Source organism: Phoenix dactylifera, chromosome 6, assembly GCF_051530095.1.
Source record: "Phoenix dactylifera cultivar Ajwa chromosome 6, Ajwa_hap1_PhDact_Kaust_v1.1, whole genome shotgun sequence".
Taxonomy (NCBI): domain Eukaryota; kingdom Viridiplantae; phylum Streptophyta; class Magnoliopsida; order Arecales; family Arecaceae; genus Phoenix; species Phoenix dactylifera.
Window position 1 is genome coordinate 24,730,600 of NC_143195.1, and position 21,261 is coordinate 24,751,860.

General features: G+C 43.3%; 1 protein-coding gene across 1 annotated transcript; it reads left to right on the top strand.

The window, feature by feature from the left end:
• The first annotated feature begins 617 nt into the window (after positions 1–617).
• TAF15 (TBP-associated factor 15) lies at positions 618–11,009 on the top strand. Its single transcript, XM_088723425.2, has 8 exons — positions 618–750; positions 7,292–7,395; positions 7,527–7,867; positions 8,001–8,195; positions 9,310–9,393; positions 9,848–9,929; positions 10,002–10,128; positions 10,533–11,009. Exons 2-8 carry the CDS (start codon positions 7,357–7,359, stop codon positions 10,778–10,780), a joined length of 1,116 nt encoding a protein of 371 aa, XP_088579551.1. The 5' UTR covers positions 618–750; positions 7,292–7,356; the 3' UTR covers positions 10,781–11,009.
• Positions 11,010–21,261: the final 10,252 nt, after the last annotated feature.

The window sequence follows — 21,261 nt, forward strand, 5'->3', positions numbered from 1 at the left end:
GGGCTTGGGCCGGGCTTCAAGCTAGGTTCGAAAGAGTTTATACCGGGTTTAGCCTTAAATATAGAGCTCATTTGTTTTTCGGGCCGGGCTCTAATATATTATTGGCCCGGCCTGGGCTCAACTCGAGCCCGAACAAGGCTCGAAATAGAGCTCGAATTTAGGCCCAAATCAATTTGTATTTTTATTTTGTTATTTAGAGAGAATAATGAGAAAGTAAAGGACGAACTAAAATAGGTTTTGCTGAAAATAATGTATCATGTATCATTTATTTATGTTATAGAAGAGAGTCTAATTTTTAACCAACTTATTTACCTCTCAGGTAATATTATAAAATATTAAATTTCAATCGGATTCAAGCCGAGCCTATTTTTGGTCCAATGGGTAATTCGGATTAGTGCAATCAGGTCCAGACCGGCTCAGACTTAGATTGTGTAAAAAGTTTTGGACCAAAGTCTAGCTCGAAGCCCGCCCCCAAAAAAAATTGAATCCAGTTCCAGGATCCGCCCGGCCCACTTCCTGCCCTAAATCCGAATCGAGAAAGCCCAAGCTTACTGATCCGAACCGGATTGAACTTAAGGGGGAGAGAGGTGGGCTGTTCGAAGTTCCACAAGGTTCTCCCGTCTCTCCGCATTCCAACCCTAGGCCCTAGGGCATCTCTCCTCTCTCCATTTTGGGTTCGGAAGGCGAGCGGCGGCGACGGCAGTCGAACATTGATCACAGTCAACCAGCGAGGATCCGAGAGGCCTCAAGGTATGTCCGCCTCTATTCCTCCCTCCCTCCCTCCTTCCCTCTTTCTTCCTCGCGTTTTTTCCCCTTCCCCTTCTGGAGTGGAATGCCCTAAATAGAGCATATCCTCTCTTACAGAGGCATTCTTGGAAGAGTTGATCAATTTCGAGACCCTCGCTGTCGTATTCCCTCATTTTGTCCATTTAATTGCTTATTTGCTGCCGGATTTGGATTCTGTGTTGCTGTATATTTTCTCTGTTTTTATGATCTGTTTTTAGTATTCCTCAGTCGTAACTGTTTTATTAATCATATGTGCGTGCTTAGTTTAAATTGATCATTTTTCTGCTTGTAGTGTTTTCTATGGGATTTGAATCCATATCCATGTCCGGTAAATAACATATGCGATACAATCTGAGTTAAGACAAAAATATGTTCTGTTCTACAAGTTTAGTGCACATAATAAAACTGCGATGAACTAGAAAGTTTTATCTAGTAGAACTCTTGCACGTGTTATTAGCGATGCATCCTCGAGTCATTTGAGATGAATAGTTTATTGAAGGCAATTTAAATCTTGGTCGATAATTGAAATTTATGTAGGTATGTATATTATTTTCTGTATTTTGTAAAAGGTTTGTCGCCTGGGTGGTGCCTGGGGTTGCCTAGACTATTCAAAAACTATGGCTTTGAACAATGAAGCGAAGAATGTTGGAGGCACCATTCTTCGACTTATTTTAAGAATATATTGAAGTTAGATTTCTCTACTGATGTGTATTGCAACATATTGTAAGAGTTTCGAGAGCACTAAGGTCAAGAAGTAAATGTAAGCAAACCATTTCTTTCAAGGATTATAAACTCTAGCTATATATGAAGAGTCATGATGTAATGTAATTGCACATTTTGGGCCTTTTGCAACAAATTTCTGATCATCACATATTTCACCATTTGCTTAAATGGTTATGGTGCCTTCATGAATCTTATGGTGCTTCATAATCTCTTCATAATATTTCCTAGCACTTATTATAGATGGTTGGTTACTCTGTACCCAATCTCAAGGCTTTACCAGCCTGTCCTTCCAGGTTATGAAAACAGTTTGATAATCTGATTGTTGATAATTATACATTTCCATTATAAATGGGAATGAAGGGATTTTTTTTGTTGTTGTTTCTTCGAATTTTTTCGTTACATATATAAATCTCAGATCTTGGAAACTGCAGGGAAATGTTTCTTGGAAATTATTCTATCATTAGTGGGTTATGGAAGCTAATATTAGCCTCTTTTGATTTACTGCTTCATTTTCTGCCTCTCATGTAGCATATGGTTCTGTTAGAAGGTTCATCCCTTCAGTGGGGCTGTCACACTTGCTTCTATCTCACAGATACCACTACCTTCATTTCCCATTTAATGATTTATCCAAAAAAAACATTAGAAGAATCGTTAGTTTCCTTTTGGACTTTTTTTAACTAGTTTTGTGATTTCACGTTTTATGAATATGTCTACTTCCGCCTAATTCTTTTAAAGTTTCTTGGCGCATGTAATCAATTGGTTTTTTTTGGTGCTGTTTAGTTCTCCATTGCAATCATTAGAAACTTCACCTTGGTTTTTACTTATTCTGATATTCTTCTTAAACTAGTTACACTGCCTCATTGAATAATTCTACAATATCCATTGGTTAATGCAATTTGTTAGTTTTTTCATCCTCTCATTCACTTTTATTTTCTATATCTGCATTTCCTTATTGCTTCTTGGCCCGCTTCCTCTCTTTCCCTTTTGTTGTTAACCACTTATCTTTTTGCGTATGGTCTATGCCATCTCCTTCGACCTTTACTATTTTTATGTATAACCTACCTTTAAATTCACTAAAATGTTGCAATGTTATGGTGCATCACCAATCTTATATAATTGCTTTTGACTTCCACTCTCTTTTGGCCATCCTTATATTAAGTGGGGGAAATTGTATTGTATGGCTATATTTATTGAGATTTTCCAGGGATATGTAGGCGCTCTTGTGGGCCCACCATATCTCTCTGTTAAGTGATGAGATGTGCTCTAGTATATTACAACAGGAGAATAAAAGCAAATATTAATGTACCAAATGTCACAATGTTTTAGATTACACTGTGGTGCAATCTATAATTGATTACTATAGGTATAGATTGATTTAATAATAATCAATTATAGTGCGATTGATTAGATACTTCAGCAAATACTCATCATTCCAAAAGAACATCATAGATGTATGTGAACGGAAAACAGAACATGATAGATATCTTATTAATGAAGTATAATTAATGAAATACAACTAGTGCAACAAACCGAAAATAACCACAACAGAATAATAAAAAAAATACGGCCAGTAAACTCATGCTCCAAAGAAGTGATAGATGGCAACGATGGTAATGATGATGGGTGGAGATAATGATTGATGGACGAAGAAACGAGGGCTGGGCAAAAGATGGTGATAGAACTAGTCGGATAATTACCTCTACGAGTTTGGTCCCTCCAATCCAATGAGAATCTTCAGACCGCGCTCCACCAAGGTATTGAGATGAAGGATGATGAGGTCAAGAAGGTAGCTCCAAGAAGAGGTCAAGATGCAGGATAAAAGTGGAAGGAAAAGGGTCTCTCAGGGCTTCGCCCACGGTGGCACTCACCTTTCTAGGATTTCTTCTTCTCCCCCTTTTTTAACTGTTGTCCTCTCTTTTTGTAGGCCGACTTACTGTTCCGTGAACAGTAACTGTGTCGGGTTACTATTCCGTGAACAGTAACGGGTCGGGTTATTGTTCATGTGAACAGTTTTTTTTTCTGTGCTGTTTTCTGCAGATTTCTACGTATTTCTGCAGATTTATGCTGTATATATTTTTTCTCTTTTCTAACTTTTTTCCTCCTTTCTTCCATACATTCAACATGCACAATTCTATTTTCAAGACTATCATCCATCCTCCTCCGTTTCTAGAGATGAGTGATGGTCGTGGGCATTGAAGAAAGGCCAAGGCTCAAGTAATTAAGTGCGGTGGTTTGGGATTGAGTTAAGCTTTCTATCACATCTAGGTGGACCCTTTTTGCTTGGCAGCCCTAGTACATGACTTGATTGAAAATTCCAGCCTAAACATGGCTTTGGATGGAAAACACAGAAACAACAAAAAACATAAACTATGTCCAATATGGAATTCTGAGACTACATCACAATGGTAAAATGAGAGCATCTCTCTTCCAACAACCTTTTAAGCTCTGTGGAGCTTTGATATGCTACTCAAGAGCATTGCTTGAGAGAATCCAACGAAGAGATCCCTTAAGAGAAGCCTTGTTTAAGAGCACATACAACAAAAACTTGAAAAAAACATGAGAAAATGAGAAAATGAGCTAAATAGGAGAACCCAAGTTCAGGTTGAGACCAAGGGAGCAAGAACCCTCGTTTGTCTCCCTTTCGATTCTTCTCTATTCCAGCTCTTTGTTTCCCTTCTCTTTCTCTCTATATCTCCCTGTTTTGATCTCTCTCCCTCCATTACCAACACATGACCCACCTTTGCATTCATGTTGGTTTGGTATTGTGTCAATGTTGCATGGACACGAACATGAAGATTAGATCAAGACACATACCCAAGTGTCTAACTGGAAAAGGAAAGAAAAGGAGATATTGGGATATGTAGAAAAGATAGTTTTCACTACCATTACAAGTTTAATCGATACCAAGAACTACACCGTTATGTTATCAATTCAGTATGGTCGAGTATGGGATGTACCTATCTCATGTCAAGATAGGTTCTCAATACTTTTTTTCACTTAGTCATGATACTACCTGGTTTAAGTCGGTACTGTGTAGTATAGGCAAGACTGAGTGATATAGGACGAATCCGCTTGCTTCGGACTAGTATTGATTGGTTTAGCTCATATATCGAACCAAACCTTGGTGTTGTATTGATACCTTGCCGGTATAGAATGGTACGATCAGTATGGGGTGGTACGGATCTGTATAGCAGACCTTGACTATATGCATATTTAAGCATTCTATAATAAATGGCAAAAAGGTGGCACCACATTCATGAATGATGATATCTCCTCCTTTTAGAAGACTACTACTGCCATAATTTTGATAACTTCTTAGTCATATGAAGAGAGCATTAGACCATATGTATACGTCTTAATTAGTAAAAAAAGTAGAGTTGGAAGCCGACGAGAACCATTCATTTTAGTGTAAACATGGTTCTGGTATTGTCTAAGAAGGTGGCATCACATTCATGGAGGATATCCCCTTCCCTTAGAAGACTACTACCGCCATAAATTTGACGACTTGTTAGTCTTAAGAAGAAGGCATATAGACTATATGTGTATGTATTAATCAGTAAAAAAAAAGGTAGAATTGGAAGCTGATAAGATCCATTTATTTTAGCATAAATATGGTTCTGGGGCTGTCTAATTTACCAGCATTCCAGACTGATTCTACAGGATGACTGCAGTTGAAGGAGACATTTTGAAAAACTAGCAAATAAAGGTTTGGTACAAGTCTGCCACAACACTTTTGCTTTGCCAACCCTGTCATCAAAAAGCCATTGGATATTGTGTATATTGGTATTAGTAATTAGCAAGAAATAGTGTTGGCAAAGATACAAATTTGTTGGATTAGATGGCACACTAGATATGCTGTCATTTTCGTTGTTTCTTCAAATTATTTTGCAATGTGGGAACTATCAAAAACTTGTGGTCCTTTGGGAAGTCTGTCTTGAGCAACTTGAAGATTGGATATGATAAATATCTTTTGGTCACAATTTTCAGATTTCTCGCTTATTCTATTCCTGTTATCCCACTTTGTGTGTTCTCCGGTTTCTTTACTTGCCCATAAGTAGTGTTGCATGAACGAATGCAAGAATCAGATTTGGATGCGTATCCAAGTGTCTAACTGGGGAAGAGGGAAAAATGGAGATACAAGGATATGTAGGAAAAATTGATTCTAAATAGGGTCAGGTGGAAGTTACTTCTAGTGTAACTCTTATAGAGTTGTACCTTTTTTGAATTGGAGAATGGAAGTCCCACATTGAATATCTGAGTCGTTGAATGTGATTTACTAACTCTAAATTGCTTCCACATTAAAAATCATATAATTTGGAGACACCTAACTTATGCATTAAGTGGTCAAAAATTGGATTGTTCAAATAACACGAAACAATACATGTTCCTTGACCGCTTGATGCATAGGTTAGGAGCCTCTAATTCTCGTAATTTTTGGTGTGTAAGTAGTTTAGAGATAGTAGTCACATTCAATGGCTTGGCATCATCGATGTGGGACCCCTATTGTCTAATTCAAAAAAAGGTATAAGTCTATAAGAGTTGCACAAAGTGTAACTTGCTCCTGACCTTTCTAACTAAATTATATATTTAGTTCTTTATATATTGCTTGTTTAAACATTAGGAAGATATTGTTTGTTTAAGTCTTTCAATATACATGCTTCTCATTCAAACTTCTAGATTAATTTAAGGATACAAGAGAAATAATATTTTGGGAAATTATTTTAATATCCACGTTTTTGACCAATTTATAAAACGAACAAATACTCACTACCAACATTGAAATATAGTGTTAAACTTGTTGCTGGTCTCTGACAATCTTCAAAAATAGCAGCCGAAGAACTTCATAAGTATCCAAGTGTTTGATATGTATTCGACTAGGATACATATCTAACATGGATTCTTGGATTTGGACGCAAGTGTCTTGGTAACACAGCCAATAAGATTTTCGAAGTAGCAACAACTGTCAGCTTGCTATTACCTGTTTTATGCAAAAATAAACAAGAATCCCTCTTTTTTTATTCTTGCTATTTTCTTATACTTCTAGTAATATATACAGTCTTATATATCAAGATCTTTCTTCATCGTTGCATTGGATTTGTCATAAGTAACTTGTTTGAAACCCTTGGTGTTTCTAAGTTGTTTCTATTTTGCTACACAATTTGACCATACATTGGCAGTCGAAATTCTTAAGAACATTAGGATCCTTAGACTCTATCAGCCACATAGGGTCTTATGTCAAATCTGTTTCCAAGACACATTAATGACTAAAGACACTCGTTCATTTATTTTGGAACCGTTAAATTTATTAGATAATGATTTCTGGAAATCCAACCTTTTTCATCCAAATTATCTATATCTATCCTTGTTTATCTTGGAGGAGAAAGTTATATGTTTCAAAAGGTTTGAAGACTATTTCTTAGATTATATGTTCATGTTAGGATGAGAGGAATGTGCGATACTAAACTATTTCCGCCTTTATGATCTGTAACTTCTTTGGTTTACTGTGAGGTCGAGTTCATTGCAACGTTCCATTTGCTTTGGCAAAATTCTTAGGATTTTTCATGCACGTTGGTTGTATTATGATATTTGATGCTGCATCCTTATGCATCTCCTAATTTATTATGTAATGCAACTATATTTGGAGTTCAGGAATGCGTACTATATAACTTGTTTTGATCCTGCATATAATCCTTTTTATAACATTGTTTGTTTTGAGTTCCGTAAATAGTTAATATTATTTTATGCCAATAGTGTGAATCTATTGGAATGGCAAGTTACTCAGGGAGAGGAGACCCTTCAAATGGCTCTGTCTATGTATGTCAATTGCCTCCTGGGACTGATGAGAATATGCTGGCTGAGTTTTTTGGCACCATAGGGTTGCTAAAGGTAGGGGGTCTCACCAGGTATCATTTGAAACCATCTCTATATATATATTTTTTAAATCTATAATATCCTCTTTGTTCAGTAATATTTAACTAATTGGTCATAATATTAATTTGTTCTTTAAAATGTGACAGAAAGACAAAAGGACTGGTCGACCAAAAGTTTGGTTGTACAGAGACAAAGTAACAAATGAACCGAAGGGTGATGCAACAATTACATACGAAGATCCTCATGCAGCTTCGGCTGCTGTGGAGTGGTTCCACAACAAGGAATTTCATGGAAGCATCATCGAAGTATATATAGCAGAGTCAAAGGCCAACATTCAACAACTTAATCATTCTGCAAATCCAAGCATGGAAGGTGATCTGGGGGGACATGATGAATTGAATGATAGTGGGGGCAGAGGGAGAGGAAGGGGTGATGCTTCTGGCAAATCATGGCAGCAAGATGGAGACTGGTTATGTCCAAATACAAGGTCTGTGATTTGATATTGGTGAGCAACTCTTTCTCGCTATATCTTTATCTGTTTTGTTGTAAATGTTATCCAGTATTATAACTTGCCTTTCTGATGCTCTTTTTTTTTGTCTCTACTTTTTTTCTCCTATCAGTTGCACCAATATAAATTTTGCATTCCGTGGTGTCTGTAACCGCTGTGGAACATCTCGCCCTGCTGGTGCTGGTGGCACAGGTACTGGTGGAGCTGGTCGAGGAAGGGGCCGTGGAAGCAATGATGCTGGTGGACGTAGCCGTCCTGTTGGTGGTCCTACAGGGCTTTTTGGTCCAAATGATTGGTCCTGCCCAATGTAAGGCACACTAACCTCCATACAAGTTTAAGTGAAAGATTCAAATTTTCTATGAGCACTAACCTGCATACCAGTTTTAAGTGAAAAATTCAAATATTTTGTGAGTTTTTGTTATTTATTGAAAATGAATATTGTTAAATTGTATTTTTAAACATAGCAAGTAAGCCAACTGTATAAGGTGTTCTAGAGGAGAGGAAGTTCCAGGACAAAGTACATTCCTTGTGTCTTTTAGCAGAAGTTGTTATATTTTCTAATGGCATCATTCAATGTATTTTTCCTGTTACATGGTTTCTAGACTTTTCTTGAAGGGTCCAAATGGGTTTGCTGGTATCATTTTGATTATACGTACTTTGTTTGTATCATAGTTCTAAATGATGAGCCATGCTACTTTTAAATTAAATCTTGCCATATGTTGAAGTTTTTGTTGTGGGCTTTTGGAATAGTTACGAGTGACATACACTCTTTCAAGTGTGGCTTGAAAAGTGTGCCACCTTGACTTTTTTGGCAATGAATAGAACCAATTGAATGGCTTTGCTATAAAAGCACCGCATGAGACATCTGCTCCTAATTAGAACCATGTATGGAATTGTTAGAGTAAGCACAGGTTAAGGCACATGATTTAAATTTTATTGGAAGTGATACTTGCATCATCCTTTTGTTAACTTTTTGAGTACTTGTGGATGATCATCCTCATAATTATCTATTGTGTTTTTGTTTACTTTTGTTTTTCAGTACTTTGTACAGATGGGTTTTATTGCATTTGGCTTTTTTGCTAGAAACGATTTTTTTTTCTGAGTTTGCTCATAAATTGTAAACATTCTTTAGTTCAGCATGCTTCGAATGATTCATTAATCACAATTAGTATATATTTCAGTTCATTTGAACTGTGCATGAGTAACTATATAAGTGGTTTTTTTCGCCTCTAATCTGTATTATGTAACATCACGCAAATGAAAGGAATGAGACATAAACTCTGTTGTACAAATGTACTCCACTGGTCTCTTGGCATGTGTATATATATAGCTTATTTGTGAAAAAAAGCATGGTGGATATTTTGTGTCTTACATCTTTTTTGTTTAACTTTTGCCCCCTTTGATTACTAACCTAATTTCAGGTGTGGCAATATTAACTGGGCAAAGCGTACAAAGTGCAATATTTGTAACACCAATAAGCCAGGCCACAATGAGGGTGGTGTGAGGTAATCAACCAGTTTACACTGCAGCCCATCATAGAATAACCCATCATAGAATAATTTGAATTTTTTAGATCTTCATAAGAAGCCTTAAGAGACTCATTATTTTGTCAATTTAGCTGGTTCTTTGTTTTCAAGGAGTTGAATTGGTCATAACTTAATTTGCTAGGTGCTCCATATTTTATCGTGGATTAGCTTGCTGCCAATGTACCCAGTAGCCATCAGCTAAGATGTTGCCTTACTAACCTATATTGATTAGAAAATCAGAGATGCCCGAGCACTAAAAGCCTTCTTTCTTCTTGGCATTTGATGCTTTGGCATTTCAAGCCTGCCCTTCTATTTGTGTGGATATACGGACATATACAAATTGTAGGTAAAAAAAGTTGCCAATATTGCATTGAGAGTCTGACTTTGGTGTTGTATTCTGATTACTTGCCTTTTCATGTATTTTGTTCGATAGAGGAGGCCGTGGTGGGGGTTACAAAGAACTTGATGAAGAAGAAATAGAGGAAACAAGAAGACGACGGAGAGAAGCTGAAGAGGTAGGTGATCTTGTAATTTTGTTTTTGAAATGCTAATGGAAATGTGGAAGTATCTAAAAGGACCATTTTCAGGATGACGGGGAGATGTACGATGAATTTGGCAACCTCAAAAAGAAATTCCGTGCCAAAACACAGCAGATTGAAGGTGGACAGATAGTTCCTGGTTCTGGGCGTGCTGGATGGGAGGTTGAGGATTTAGGTATTGCCCCCATTTCATTAGATATAATTTGATTAATGGTTTTGCAGAGGTAGCCTTTGCATTGTCATTGTTATTGTGACAACCGTCATTTCTTTTAGTATATTTTGTTTGTTTAATTACCCCTTACAGTTGGATACTGCATCATGTTTGCATTGTTCATGCATATTACTGTGGTTACTGATTTGTAAAGATCCAGTTCACAGGTACCTGTCAAGAGCCAAGGAAACATTGTTCTCTGATTATTATTTTTGTTGCTTAGAAGATTTATTAATGGGTTATAGTTTCTCAAAATTGCACTAAAAAAATAGAACATTTGTTACTGAAACTGAAGATTTAACGACCATGTGCTATTTGGATATTACGTTCTGATATTAGTTGATGTGTTTGTTGAATGGCTATTCAAGGCGTGATTGATAGAGAGAGCAGACGAAAAAGTGGAGAACGGGGCAGAGATTACAATGATGGAGAGAGCAGCAAGAACCGAGAAAGAGGTGGCCGTGAGAGGGAGAGACGAAGAAGCCGAAGCAGAGAGAGGGAAAGGGAACGTGAGAAGGAAAGAGGGAGAGACAGAGACAGAGATCGAGATCGAGACTATGAATACGAAAGAGGTCGGGGATATGGAAGGGAACGTGATCGCCACCGAGACAGGTAGAGGTTTATATTGCCATGCAATTTTTGGTTTCTAAGGCAGATTCTGGTATCTGAAGCATTCTGAGTAGTTTGTTCCTGAGCTTCACTGTGAAAAAACTCTGATGGATGTCAACATATTCTTTACCTCTATTTGTTGTGTCTTTGTTGCACAAAGCAAATGAGTTTAAAATGGTAACTTTTATTGTTGTGGACTTTTATGTGCAATCTATCTGCTATTGTAGATTTGCTGATGATGACTGTTATTTGAAAAAGCCATAGGGTTATATAGGTGGCTGAGGGACATTGCTATTTCAGACTGCAGGAATCCACATAACTTCCTGAGTAACTACATGAATTTATTTTGGTTGATTTTTTGCTGGTTGGCAGCATGCTCTGTTGCTCGATAACCCATCATCCTTGTAACCGCAGGCGATTCAAGTTTCACCAAGGTTGCAACAATTTTTTTTTAAAATATTATAATTACAATGCTTGTGATTCAGTAACATAATACTTCAGTAAATTTAGCTTTGTTTTATTTATTTTTTAGTTCAGTCTTAATTCAGAATTTATTCTGTAAGATAAAATTTTAATAAAATAAAGAAAAGGAGTTTTTATGACCGCGTCTCAAAAAAATATGCCATCTGGGGACTTTTCCAGTGATATTGTGTTTCAGTTATAAATGAGTTGTAGTACATTATGATTGGAAGATATAACATATTCTAGGGCAAAAGAATATTTAGGTCTTTTTTAATGGGCAGCCTCAAAACCATGTGGTATCTCTCACAGTTGGGAGGCAAGATTGGCTCAAATTAAAAAAGTCTGTCATTGCTATTTTTCAACAAATGTCTGGGGACGAAATGTGTTTTTCTTAAAGGTGATTAGCAAAATTATAAATTATAATAGAGTACGGTTGTTGGATGGTGTATTTATGATATCATATTTCTAGGATTCTTTAATTATAGCATGGCACAATAAAATTATACTATATGGTATAATCATACTGTAACGTCTACCTTATGATTAAGCAATCTTTTGGTTGAGACAACAAAGAGAGGAGGGCGCTTTACATGCAGAAGGGAGTGCTGTGTAACGGCTAGTATGCTCTCAGGGGCAACTGCTTTGAGTTTTGTGCACAATTGGAGATGGAGGAGAAAGCTAAGGCGGTGCATGGCGCCGCCGTTGATGGAAGCCGGAGTCTGCCGGCACGAGGGGAGGAGCTGGGTGGTCGGGCGAAGCCCGGAGGCAAGGCGATGCACCCGATCTCGGTGGCAGAGGTGGAGAACCTCCAGCGTCTCTTTACGACAGTCCTTGAGCTGCTGGAGGAGCTTATTGAGGCATTGCAGAAGGAGTGGGAGGATCAAGCGGTAGTGGTCCAAAGCCTCAACTGCCATATGCCGACGGAATCGGTGGCTTGGGATGTCACTTTCGGGGGAAAACGAAGGCCAAGGTGGAAGCGGTGCTTCTCGCCAACAACCCCCTCGCACTTCGGTTTAAATCGACCTCCGATCGGGATTGTGCCCTCATCGGCAGCCCGTGGGTGCTGGCGAGCTAGTTGCTGGCCATGGATCTGTGGGCTCTGAGACGTCGTGTCGGGATTGGACGCCTTGAAGCCGGCGGTGGTTTAGATCCGGCTCCCTCGACTCCCTATGGAGTATTGGTCGAGTGAGACGATCCTCCGGATCGCCAAATGGCGGGCCGACTGCTCGTCATTAACAGAATCACCAAGCAATAGAAGGTTATGGGTTTTACTTGCATGAAGGTGGTCACCGATGCCACCGTGCCGCTGCTGCCCGACTTTTTAGATCAAGGGGAAGATGAGAGTGCTGTGGCAGCCTTTCGTCTACGAGAACGTTTCGGAGTTTTGTTTCGGCTACTAGTGGATCGGGCACATAGAGACGAGCTGCAGGTTTCCAGCACCGATGCCAATGGAGGAGAGGCAAGATCAGTCGTGGACCCCTACTCCCATGGTGGTGGAGACTGGCGGAGATCTTGGGGAGCCGGACTTGAGCTCTGAGAAGGAGATTCGGCGGCCGATCTTCGACTCTTGTCTGGCGGGCTATGCGGATCCGGCCGTCGCGCGCAGCGAAGGAGCCACTGTGGCCAAGGAAGACGACCGAGTCAACGCCCGAGTCGTTCTCCTCCAGGCCGTAGTCCCCATCCAACCATCCGAGTTCACTCGGCTCGCCGTCAGACTCAAATGGTTGGCAGAACTGGTGAAGGTGGCGTGCTAGTGCTCGCCCCCAAAGGAACAGTCGGCCAGTGAGGGCAGCGACTTGAGCTTGGGGTTGGGAATGACTCAGGGTTGTCGCCGAGTCGGGTCAAGTTTTGACCGGCTATGTGCCCTAGTTGGCTCAACAGAGGATGCAGGCGGCTTTGGGCCGACCGGTGTGCAGGTCGGCCCAAAAATCTTGATGGTGGATGCGGCCCCGGGCCCTTCCAACAATGGGCCCAAGCAGCCAACGTCCGGTTTGGATGGGGTGGGGTTGGGCCTGGCTGCTGTGGGCCAGGCCTCCTATGTGGAAGAACTGGATGCACCCATTATGCATGAGTGTCAGGTTGGGCCTGATCGAGGCTCGGGAGAGTGAGAGCAGGGGGCTGGACCCCCCTCCGCCTCTTCTCCGACTTCTCCCTCGATGAGGGCGGCCCCAGCCCCGACCCTCCCTCTGGTGACCTCGACTCCTCTCAGCCTTTGCCAGGTAGGTCTCCCGAGATGGCTTTGGGCACTGATTTGCTGGGGAAGGTGACCTGGGAGGCCTGGTTGCGGATCCCCGAGAGCCCGGACCGGACGGGGAAGTGGCCGTTGGCGGCGGATCGGCAGCTGGCCGGGCAGCCACCAACTTTGGAGAGGGCCCCTTGATCATCCTTGGGTTGTGCGAATGGTGAGATGATGCAGCACCAGTGCGGGGAAAGAGGAGAAGAAGGAAGAACAAGAGAAAGAGAAGGAAGAAGAGGTTGTAGAGACGCAGGAAGAATAGAGGAGGAGAGGAGAAAAAGAGAAGAAAGAACGTAGGGGGAAAGAAATTCCAAATCACTTCATTAAACCCTAATCATGAAAATAGTTCCCTATATATAGGGCCCAAATACACAATTTGCATAAACCCCCTTACACAGAAATAAATCCTAATAAACCCACAAATAACACAAATAAACCACAAATAAGCCCTAAAATGCAAATAAGCCCAGAAATAAAATAAACCACAAATAAATCCTAGAATGCAAATAAGCCCAGAAATAAAATAATAAAATAAATATGCAAATAAACGGGTCTGACTCAATCCGGGGGCTCAAGATCATCTGGATGAAGGGCTCTGATGTCCCCATCAACTCCTCCCGAGTGAGAAAAACTCGACCCCGTCGAGTACAGGTCTGGCCGGCTGTCGTACTGCTCTAGAAGATCGGGGTCAAGGCGCTGCAACTGTGCTCTGAAAATCCACGTCACATCAGACTTTGGTCGACCTTTCCACCGAACAAGGTAATGTTGGTAATCACCGTTCCTGGTTGAAATAACCTGCTCATCCAATATATGTTCTATTTGTTCTTTGCGTGCATGAACTTTGGGAAGTGGTGGCTCAACAGCAGGTAATAGGTCAGGGTGTCCAACATGGGCAGGTACATCAATAAAGGGGTCAGAAGGTATGAATATTATCTTTTTGTATGGGACCAAATCTTCAATATTAAATGTCGCACTAATCCCATAGTCATCAGGAAGATCCACAATATATGCATTCGAACTGATTTTCTTTAAGATTTTGAACGGTTCTGCACTACAAGTTTGTAATTTCTTAAACGTATCTGAAGAAAATCGTTCAAGCCTAATTCTTATCATGATGTAATATTTTTTACTTAACTCTTTATAACGTCTATGTAAATCAGCAAGGAATTTATATTTTAAGTTATTAAAGTGACTACAATTGCTGATTTCTTGATGCAATGAATGTGGATGTGATGCAATTGATTGTGCAGACTCAAAGACTCTATACTGATGAGACATGAAAAATAGGTCTATGGGTTGCCTAGGTTTGTAATCATGCACCAATTCGAATGGACTCATACCTATGGACTTGTTAACCGAACTATTACATGCAAACTCAACTGTCGGTAACATTAAATTCCAGGTCCTAGCATATGCATTCGGTCTGAGCCTATGATGTGGAAGGTTGGACAGAGATGCTCCGGAAACTAGATCGATTGCGCGTTGGATATCACGCATTGGAGAAAGTGCATCCGGAAGATCATCAGGGAGTGCATCATGAAACTCCTCTAGAAGAGAAACTACTACTGGGGAATGTTCAAGGTTGGACTCCGCATGGGTATCTTTAGCTACAAGTGCCAATTCAGGTGACTTGCTCTCAATATCTGTCACTACCTCTTCCACAGTAGTGATGTGAAGTGGCTTGGTTGTACTTAGATCAATAGTCTCCCTTTGGAAATCATTTTGGACAAGGTCTAATTCTGTAGGTTCGTCTTCAAAGTCTTCTTCATAGTCTTCTATATTTGGTTCATAGACTTCTTCGACATATTCGGCCTCTTGGTTCCTAACTTCTGGTTCAGTAATCGGGTAGGTCTTAGTGGAACATTGGGGCGCTATATGGCCGAATTGTTGACACCTAGAGTATTGGGTTTAGTGCCCAAGAAAATGGGGAAGGATTACAGGTGGTGCAACCAAACCGATTTTAGGTTGGGCTGCAACAGGGGTTGGCGGTGTAGGGGTCCTAGAATTTTGCATGAGCTCACGGATCTCTTGTGTGAATTCCTTGTATCCAGCCCGCATGGCAACGATCTGTTCCTTGATAGACCTCAAAATGTTGGAATTCATGGTAGCTACAGGGGTTTTAGGTTGATTGAGATAGTACTCCATATCACTACAGGTTGGCATGCAATGATGACACTGGTTGATGATGTGAAATGCAGTGTCACTAATAAAACCCTAATAACTATGATGTAGAACCAAATTTAATGCAGGACAACCTACTAATACAATCTATTATGATTTCAGAAATCAGCAAGTCTTCACAAGAATAACTTAAAATTTAAATGTTGCTGATTTTTACTTCGATTATTCAGAATTAAGGATTAAGATTATTCAATTTAAGAAATTAGATTGCAATCAAGTAGTACAGTTGTTCTGATCCTAAATTAATCTGATCGAATAATGTTGAGAAACATCCTGTTACTAGGATGTGCTAATTTAATATTTAGATTTTAAAGGGTAATAGGATGGGTTCGGAAGCGAGAGGTTTAATGTTCTGACTTTTGACAACAATATAAATTTTCAAGACTATGGCTATCATGCAAGAGAACTAGAACATAATTAAATGAACAAGCCAGAAAAAGTAGAAACCTATCACCTGTTGTGAAGTAGTCGACCAAAATCGTGTGCTCATGGACGATGATCAGGAGTGCGGTTGCAGCTGATGAACCCTTTCAGTTGGCGTCTACTTGGATCTTTTCACAGTGCCTCTGCGAGTCTGCTGGGCTTGACAATTGAAGGAGAGAAGGGAGAAAGTAATCTGATCTCGGTTTGGCATAGCCCCTGCTGGTTGTCCCTGTGGGGACTGGGGAGGCAGCCGGGCGGACCCGAAACTTGCGGGTTGTGGGCTGCTGGTTCGGGGCCTGTAAAGTGGAAGCTGGCGCGGGCCCGACACCAGGGCCCTAGGGAAGTAAATACGGGGGCGTGCGGGTCGGTGGGATTGGGTGAGTGCGAACACAGGGGTGGGGCAAAGTGGGTTGTGGGGAAGAGGGGAATAACAGCGGGATGGAGCCGGGAGGGCGGTCGCGGGATGGAGGTGCTCGGCCGCAGGTGGGCGGCGTCTCAGGCGACGAAGCGGCTCGGAAGACGGGTGGTGGAGGGTGGTGCTCGGGGAGCCAAGGCGGTGGCGGGGTCTTGAGGTGGACGCGGACAGCGGCGACTTGGCAGTGACGCGACGCGGCGACAGTGGAAGAGGAAGGGGCGGAGCGTGGCGGTGGGGAGACAAGGCGGCGCTGCAGTGGAGGCGGAGGCGGTCGCAGCGCGGGGGCGGCGCTGCGTGTGGGCGGTAGAGGAAGAGAGCGGCGCTGCGTGCGGGCGGAGGGGAAGCGGGCAAGAGCGTGAGGCGGCGACGGTGAGTGCTGGGCGGCGGAGGCGGAATGGCGACGACGAAGCAGCGATGACGGCGGCGGCACGGGCGGAGCGGCGCTACGAGGGCGGCGGCGCAGCGTGCGGTTGGGGAAGATGAACAGAGGTAAGGGTTTTTTTTTTTTTAACTCAGACCCGTTAGGATTCGGGTTAACGGGTTTGACCCGATCCGATATCCTTTACGGACCTGTCACGTGCGGGTCACGTGAAACTTTTTTTTTTTTTTTTTGGACCCGGGTTACCGGGTTGTGGGTTAACGGGTTGAGAACTTCCCGTTACCCTGATTCTTTCTTCAACCTCCCGACGGATTCGGGAGGGCGTCGATCTTCACGGCTGCGGCGGCGGCGAGATCACGGCCACGGTTTCGTGGCCTGCGGCGAAGGTCGGCGGCGGTCCCCTCTATGGACCTGATGCAGGCGGTTGGTGGCAGACGCGGGTGGCCCGGGTTGCAGCAGCGGAGGGAGGCGTTAGGGCGGCGACGGAGAAGGAGAGCGGTGTCCCACTCCCGGATCTGGCCACGGACGGTGGCCACAGGGGTCGCGGCCGAGAACTTCCTCCGTCAGGACGGTTGCTGCGCGGTTGACACCAGGACGGCGGGCTTCCGTGGGGTCACGGCGACCTCCGGCAGCGAATCGAAGCGGCGGCGCTGGTGTTGTCGTCGGCGAGGGATGGGTGGCCGCGAGCGCGGTGACGGGTGGTCACGGGAACAGGGAACCTGCAAAGGTTTGTTTTTTTTTTTTTTTGTGAATCTGACGGAGGGAAAGAAGAAAGATCAGCCCGGTGAACCAGGGGTTGTTCCCCTCTGTTCCTTCTTGTAAGAACTGAGAGATCGAAAGATTCTCCCTTTTTTTTTTGTTGAGCAGAACTGACAGAGGGAAAGGCCCTGTTCTCCTTGAAGCACCGTGAGAACCGAGGAAAGGAAGGCTATTGTTGGATCGGGGCTTTGGCAGCAGGGGCAAAACCAGCCTTGCTCTGATACCATGTTGATGCAGCACCAGTGCGGGGAAAGAGGAGAAGAAGGAAGAACAAGAGAAAGAGAAGGAAGAAGAGGTTGTAGAGATGCAGGAAGAATAGAGGAGGAGAGGAGAAAAAGAGAAGAAAGAACGTAGGGGGAAGAAATTCCAAATCACTTCATTAAACCCTAATCATGAAAATAGTTCCCTATATATAGGGCCCAAATACACAATTTGCATAAACCCCCTTACACAGAAATAAATCCTAATAAACCCACAAATAACACAAATAAACCACAAATAAGCCCTAAAATGCAAATAAGCCCAGAAATAAAATAAACCATAAATAAACCCTAGAATACAAATAAGCCCAGAAATAAAATAATAAAATAAATATGCAAATAAACGGGTCTGACTCAATTCGGAGGCTCAGGATCATCTGGATGAAGGGCTCTGATGTCCCCATCATGAGATCAGCGATGATGGGGAAGGCTCGGGTCTCTTTGTGGGTGATGGGTTTGGCATTGGGTTGACCAAGATTGGGGTGAAGGAAGTCGGGGCCCTGTACAGCAATGAGTAGGGGTCCGACTGGCAGTGCAGTGCGGAATGAAGATCATCACTTGAAACTGCAGGGGGTGGCCAAGCCCTTCTTCAATATTTCATTTAGGAGACTGGTCCAGGTGTATGACTCGGATATCTGCTTCTTGTGTGAGACGCGGCTTTCCAGAGATGACCTCCGCCGAGCACGTCGTCGTCTAGCGACTGCTGGGAGTCTTTTGCAGTGGAGTCTCAAGGGCGTTCGAAGTATCTTGGTGTTGTGGAAGTGGGGGTTGCCACTGTGGATGTGTTCCTCAACTGCCTTCAACAAGTTGTTATCGTAATATCTGAGCCTAATGAAGCTCCTTGGGTTCTGTCTAGTGTGTATGATAGTATTGACTACAAGATGAGGAGAGTCCTTTGGGGTGAGGTCACCAACCTTGTCTCTCAGGGAATCCCAACCGTGGTAGGTGATTTCAATTGTATACATGGGCCTAGTGAGGAGAGGTGGCAGGGCCTACACTGATAAGGTGGATAGAAGGGAGTTTCGGAACTTCACGATGACAAATGCGTTGGTGGATCTTGGGTTCTCCGGACGGAGATTCACCTGGTGTAACAACTGTTCTGGCCGCGCTCGGGTGTGAGAGAGGATCGACAAGGTCGTCGTGTCACCTTGTTGGATCCAGTGCTTCCCCGCCTATCAGGTTCGTCATCTGCCCCAGATTATATTTCATCACTGTCTACTCTTGATCTCAACTATTTCTAGCTGTAGCCAAAGCAACCCCTTTTGCTTTGAGAAGGTGTGGCTGTCATACCCCAATTCTGGGACATTGTTCGGGAGGCCTGGGTGATGTCAGTGCGAGGAGATGCTATGCAAAGGGTCTCACGCAAGTTGAAGCTCTCCAAGTGAAGGCTTTGTAGATGGAACTGTGAGGTGGTGGGTGACATCTTCAGCAGGTTGGAGGATGTGGAGGCGTCCATTACTGACCTTCAAGGGAGGGAGGATAGGAGTGGTGAGCTTCTGAAGGCTGACATGGTTGTTCTACGTCAGAAGTTGACTATGTACCATTCCCTCTTGTGGCAGTAGGAGATCTTTTGGAGACAGAAATTTAGAGTCCAATGGATTAAGGAGGGTGATAGAAACACTCATTTCTTCCACCGATCGACTATCATCAGGAGCCGAAGGAGCATTATCTATTTCTTGAGAGATGGGGCACGACAACGGGTGGAGGAGGAGAACAAGGTTAGATAGGTTCTGGTGGATTTCTTCGGGTCTAGGTGGACAGTAACTCGGAGGTGACCGCCCACTTTTCGTTGCCAGATGTTAGCGTGGGGTAGCAGATAATGGAGACTTGATCTAGGCTATGTTGGAGCTGGAGGTGCGAGGGCTTGTTTGGGCCCTGGCGGAGAACAAAGCCCCAGGGCCGGATGGTTTCCCCTTCTTCTTCTTCAGGGTACTGGTGCATTATCCGGAGGGTGGTAGTGGAGGCAGTCCATTTTTTTCAGCACAACGTAGATGGTTGATGACTGAAAGGCAACCTATGTCACCCTCATCGCGAAGCGTCTGGACGCGGCGGAGCCCGACCACTTGAGGGCCATCAGTCTTTGCACTACCTTTTACAAGGTTGTGGCGAAGATTCGGGTGGACAAGATGAAGTCCTTGCTACCCGATCTCATCTGTCAGCAACAGGGGGCTTTCGTGGGGAGCCAAGGCATTACCGACAGTCTTATTGCCCAGGAGATTTGTAGGACCTACGGCGGGCTCCGAGGCGGCAGACCTACATGGAAGTGAATTTAGACAGGGAGAGGGCCTACGACAAGGTTCGTTGATGCTTCCTCAAGCGTGCATTGGAGAGCTTTGGTTTCCTCGAGACCTAGATAGCCTGGGTTCTGGGCTATGTGCAAGGGTCGTCCTTTTCCATCCTGGCCAATGGGACATCGTCGTCTTTCTTCCACTCCACCATCGGTCTTCGCTAGAGTTGTCCTTTGTCCCCTTATTTATTCATTATCTATGCTGATGTGCTATTTCGCACCTTGCAGACTGCTTGTCGGGAGCAAGAGCTAGAGGCCTATGTACTAGCCCCCGGTGCTCGACCGATCTCTCACCTCCTGTTTGCAGATGACTGCCTCCTTCTGGTCAGGGCAAAGACGAGGGATGCGCTGGCCCTCAGAGGGGTCCTTGAGGACTACTGCGAGGCTTCAGGGCAGAGGGTGAATCTCCACAAGTTTACCATTTGCTTCAGTCCAAAAACGGAGCTGCAGGTGAGGCAGGAGATCAGAGGGCTACTTGGCATGAGGGAGCAGGAAGGGCCATAGAGCTACTTGGGTGTTCCCATCATAGAAAGGAGACTGCGGGTTCCAGAGTGTATTAGCTTGGTGCATCGCGTCCAAGAGCTGCTGGAGGGATGGAGGGCGGCCTCATTATCCATGATGGGCAGGCTGACACTAGTCAGGTTGGTCCTGTGCTTCATACCAGTATTCCTCATGTCAAACACTGTAGTCCCAAAGACCGTGCTGATAAGGATTGAGCAGCTTCTCCGAAATTTTCTCTAGGGCTCACATGGTGGCAGCCACGGTATACATCTGCTAGCTTGGGAGACAATCTGCCAGTCGACCCGCGAGGGAGGGCTAGGGGTGCAGTTTCTTCTTGTGAGGAGAGAGGCGCTCATTGCTCGACATGTGGCGAGGCTTGTCCTTGAGCCGTAGTATTTTTGGAGTCAGGTGATGACTGCCCGGTACGGACTAGGAGGCAGCTTAGAGTAGCCAGAGGTGCTCCTACATTTGGCGGGAGATCAGTAAGTATATGCCCATTGCCTTAGCTAACACCAGGTGGCTAATCAATGATGGGCGTAGTATGGATGTGGTGGGGGACCCTTAGGTTGACTCTCTTTCGATGAG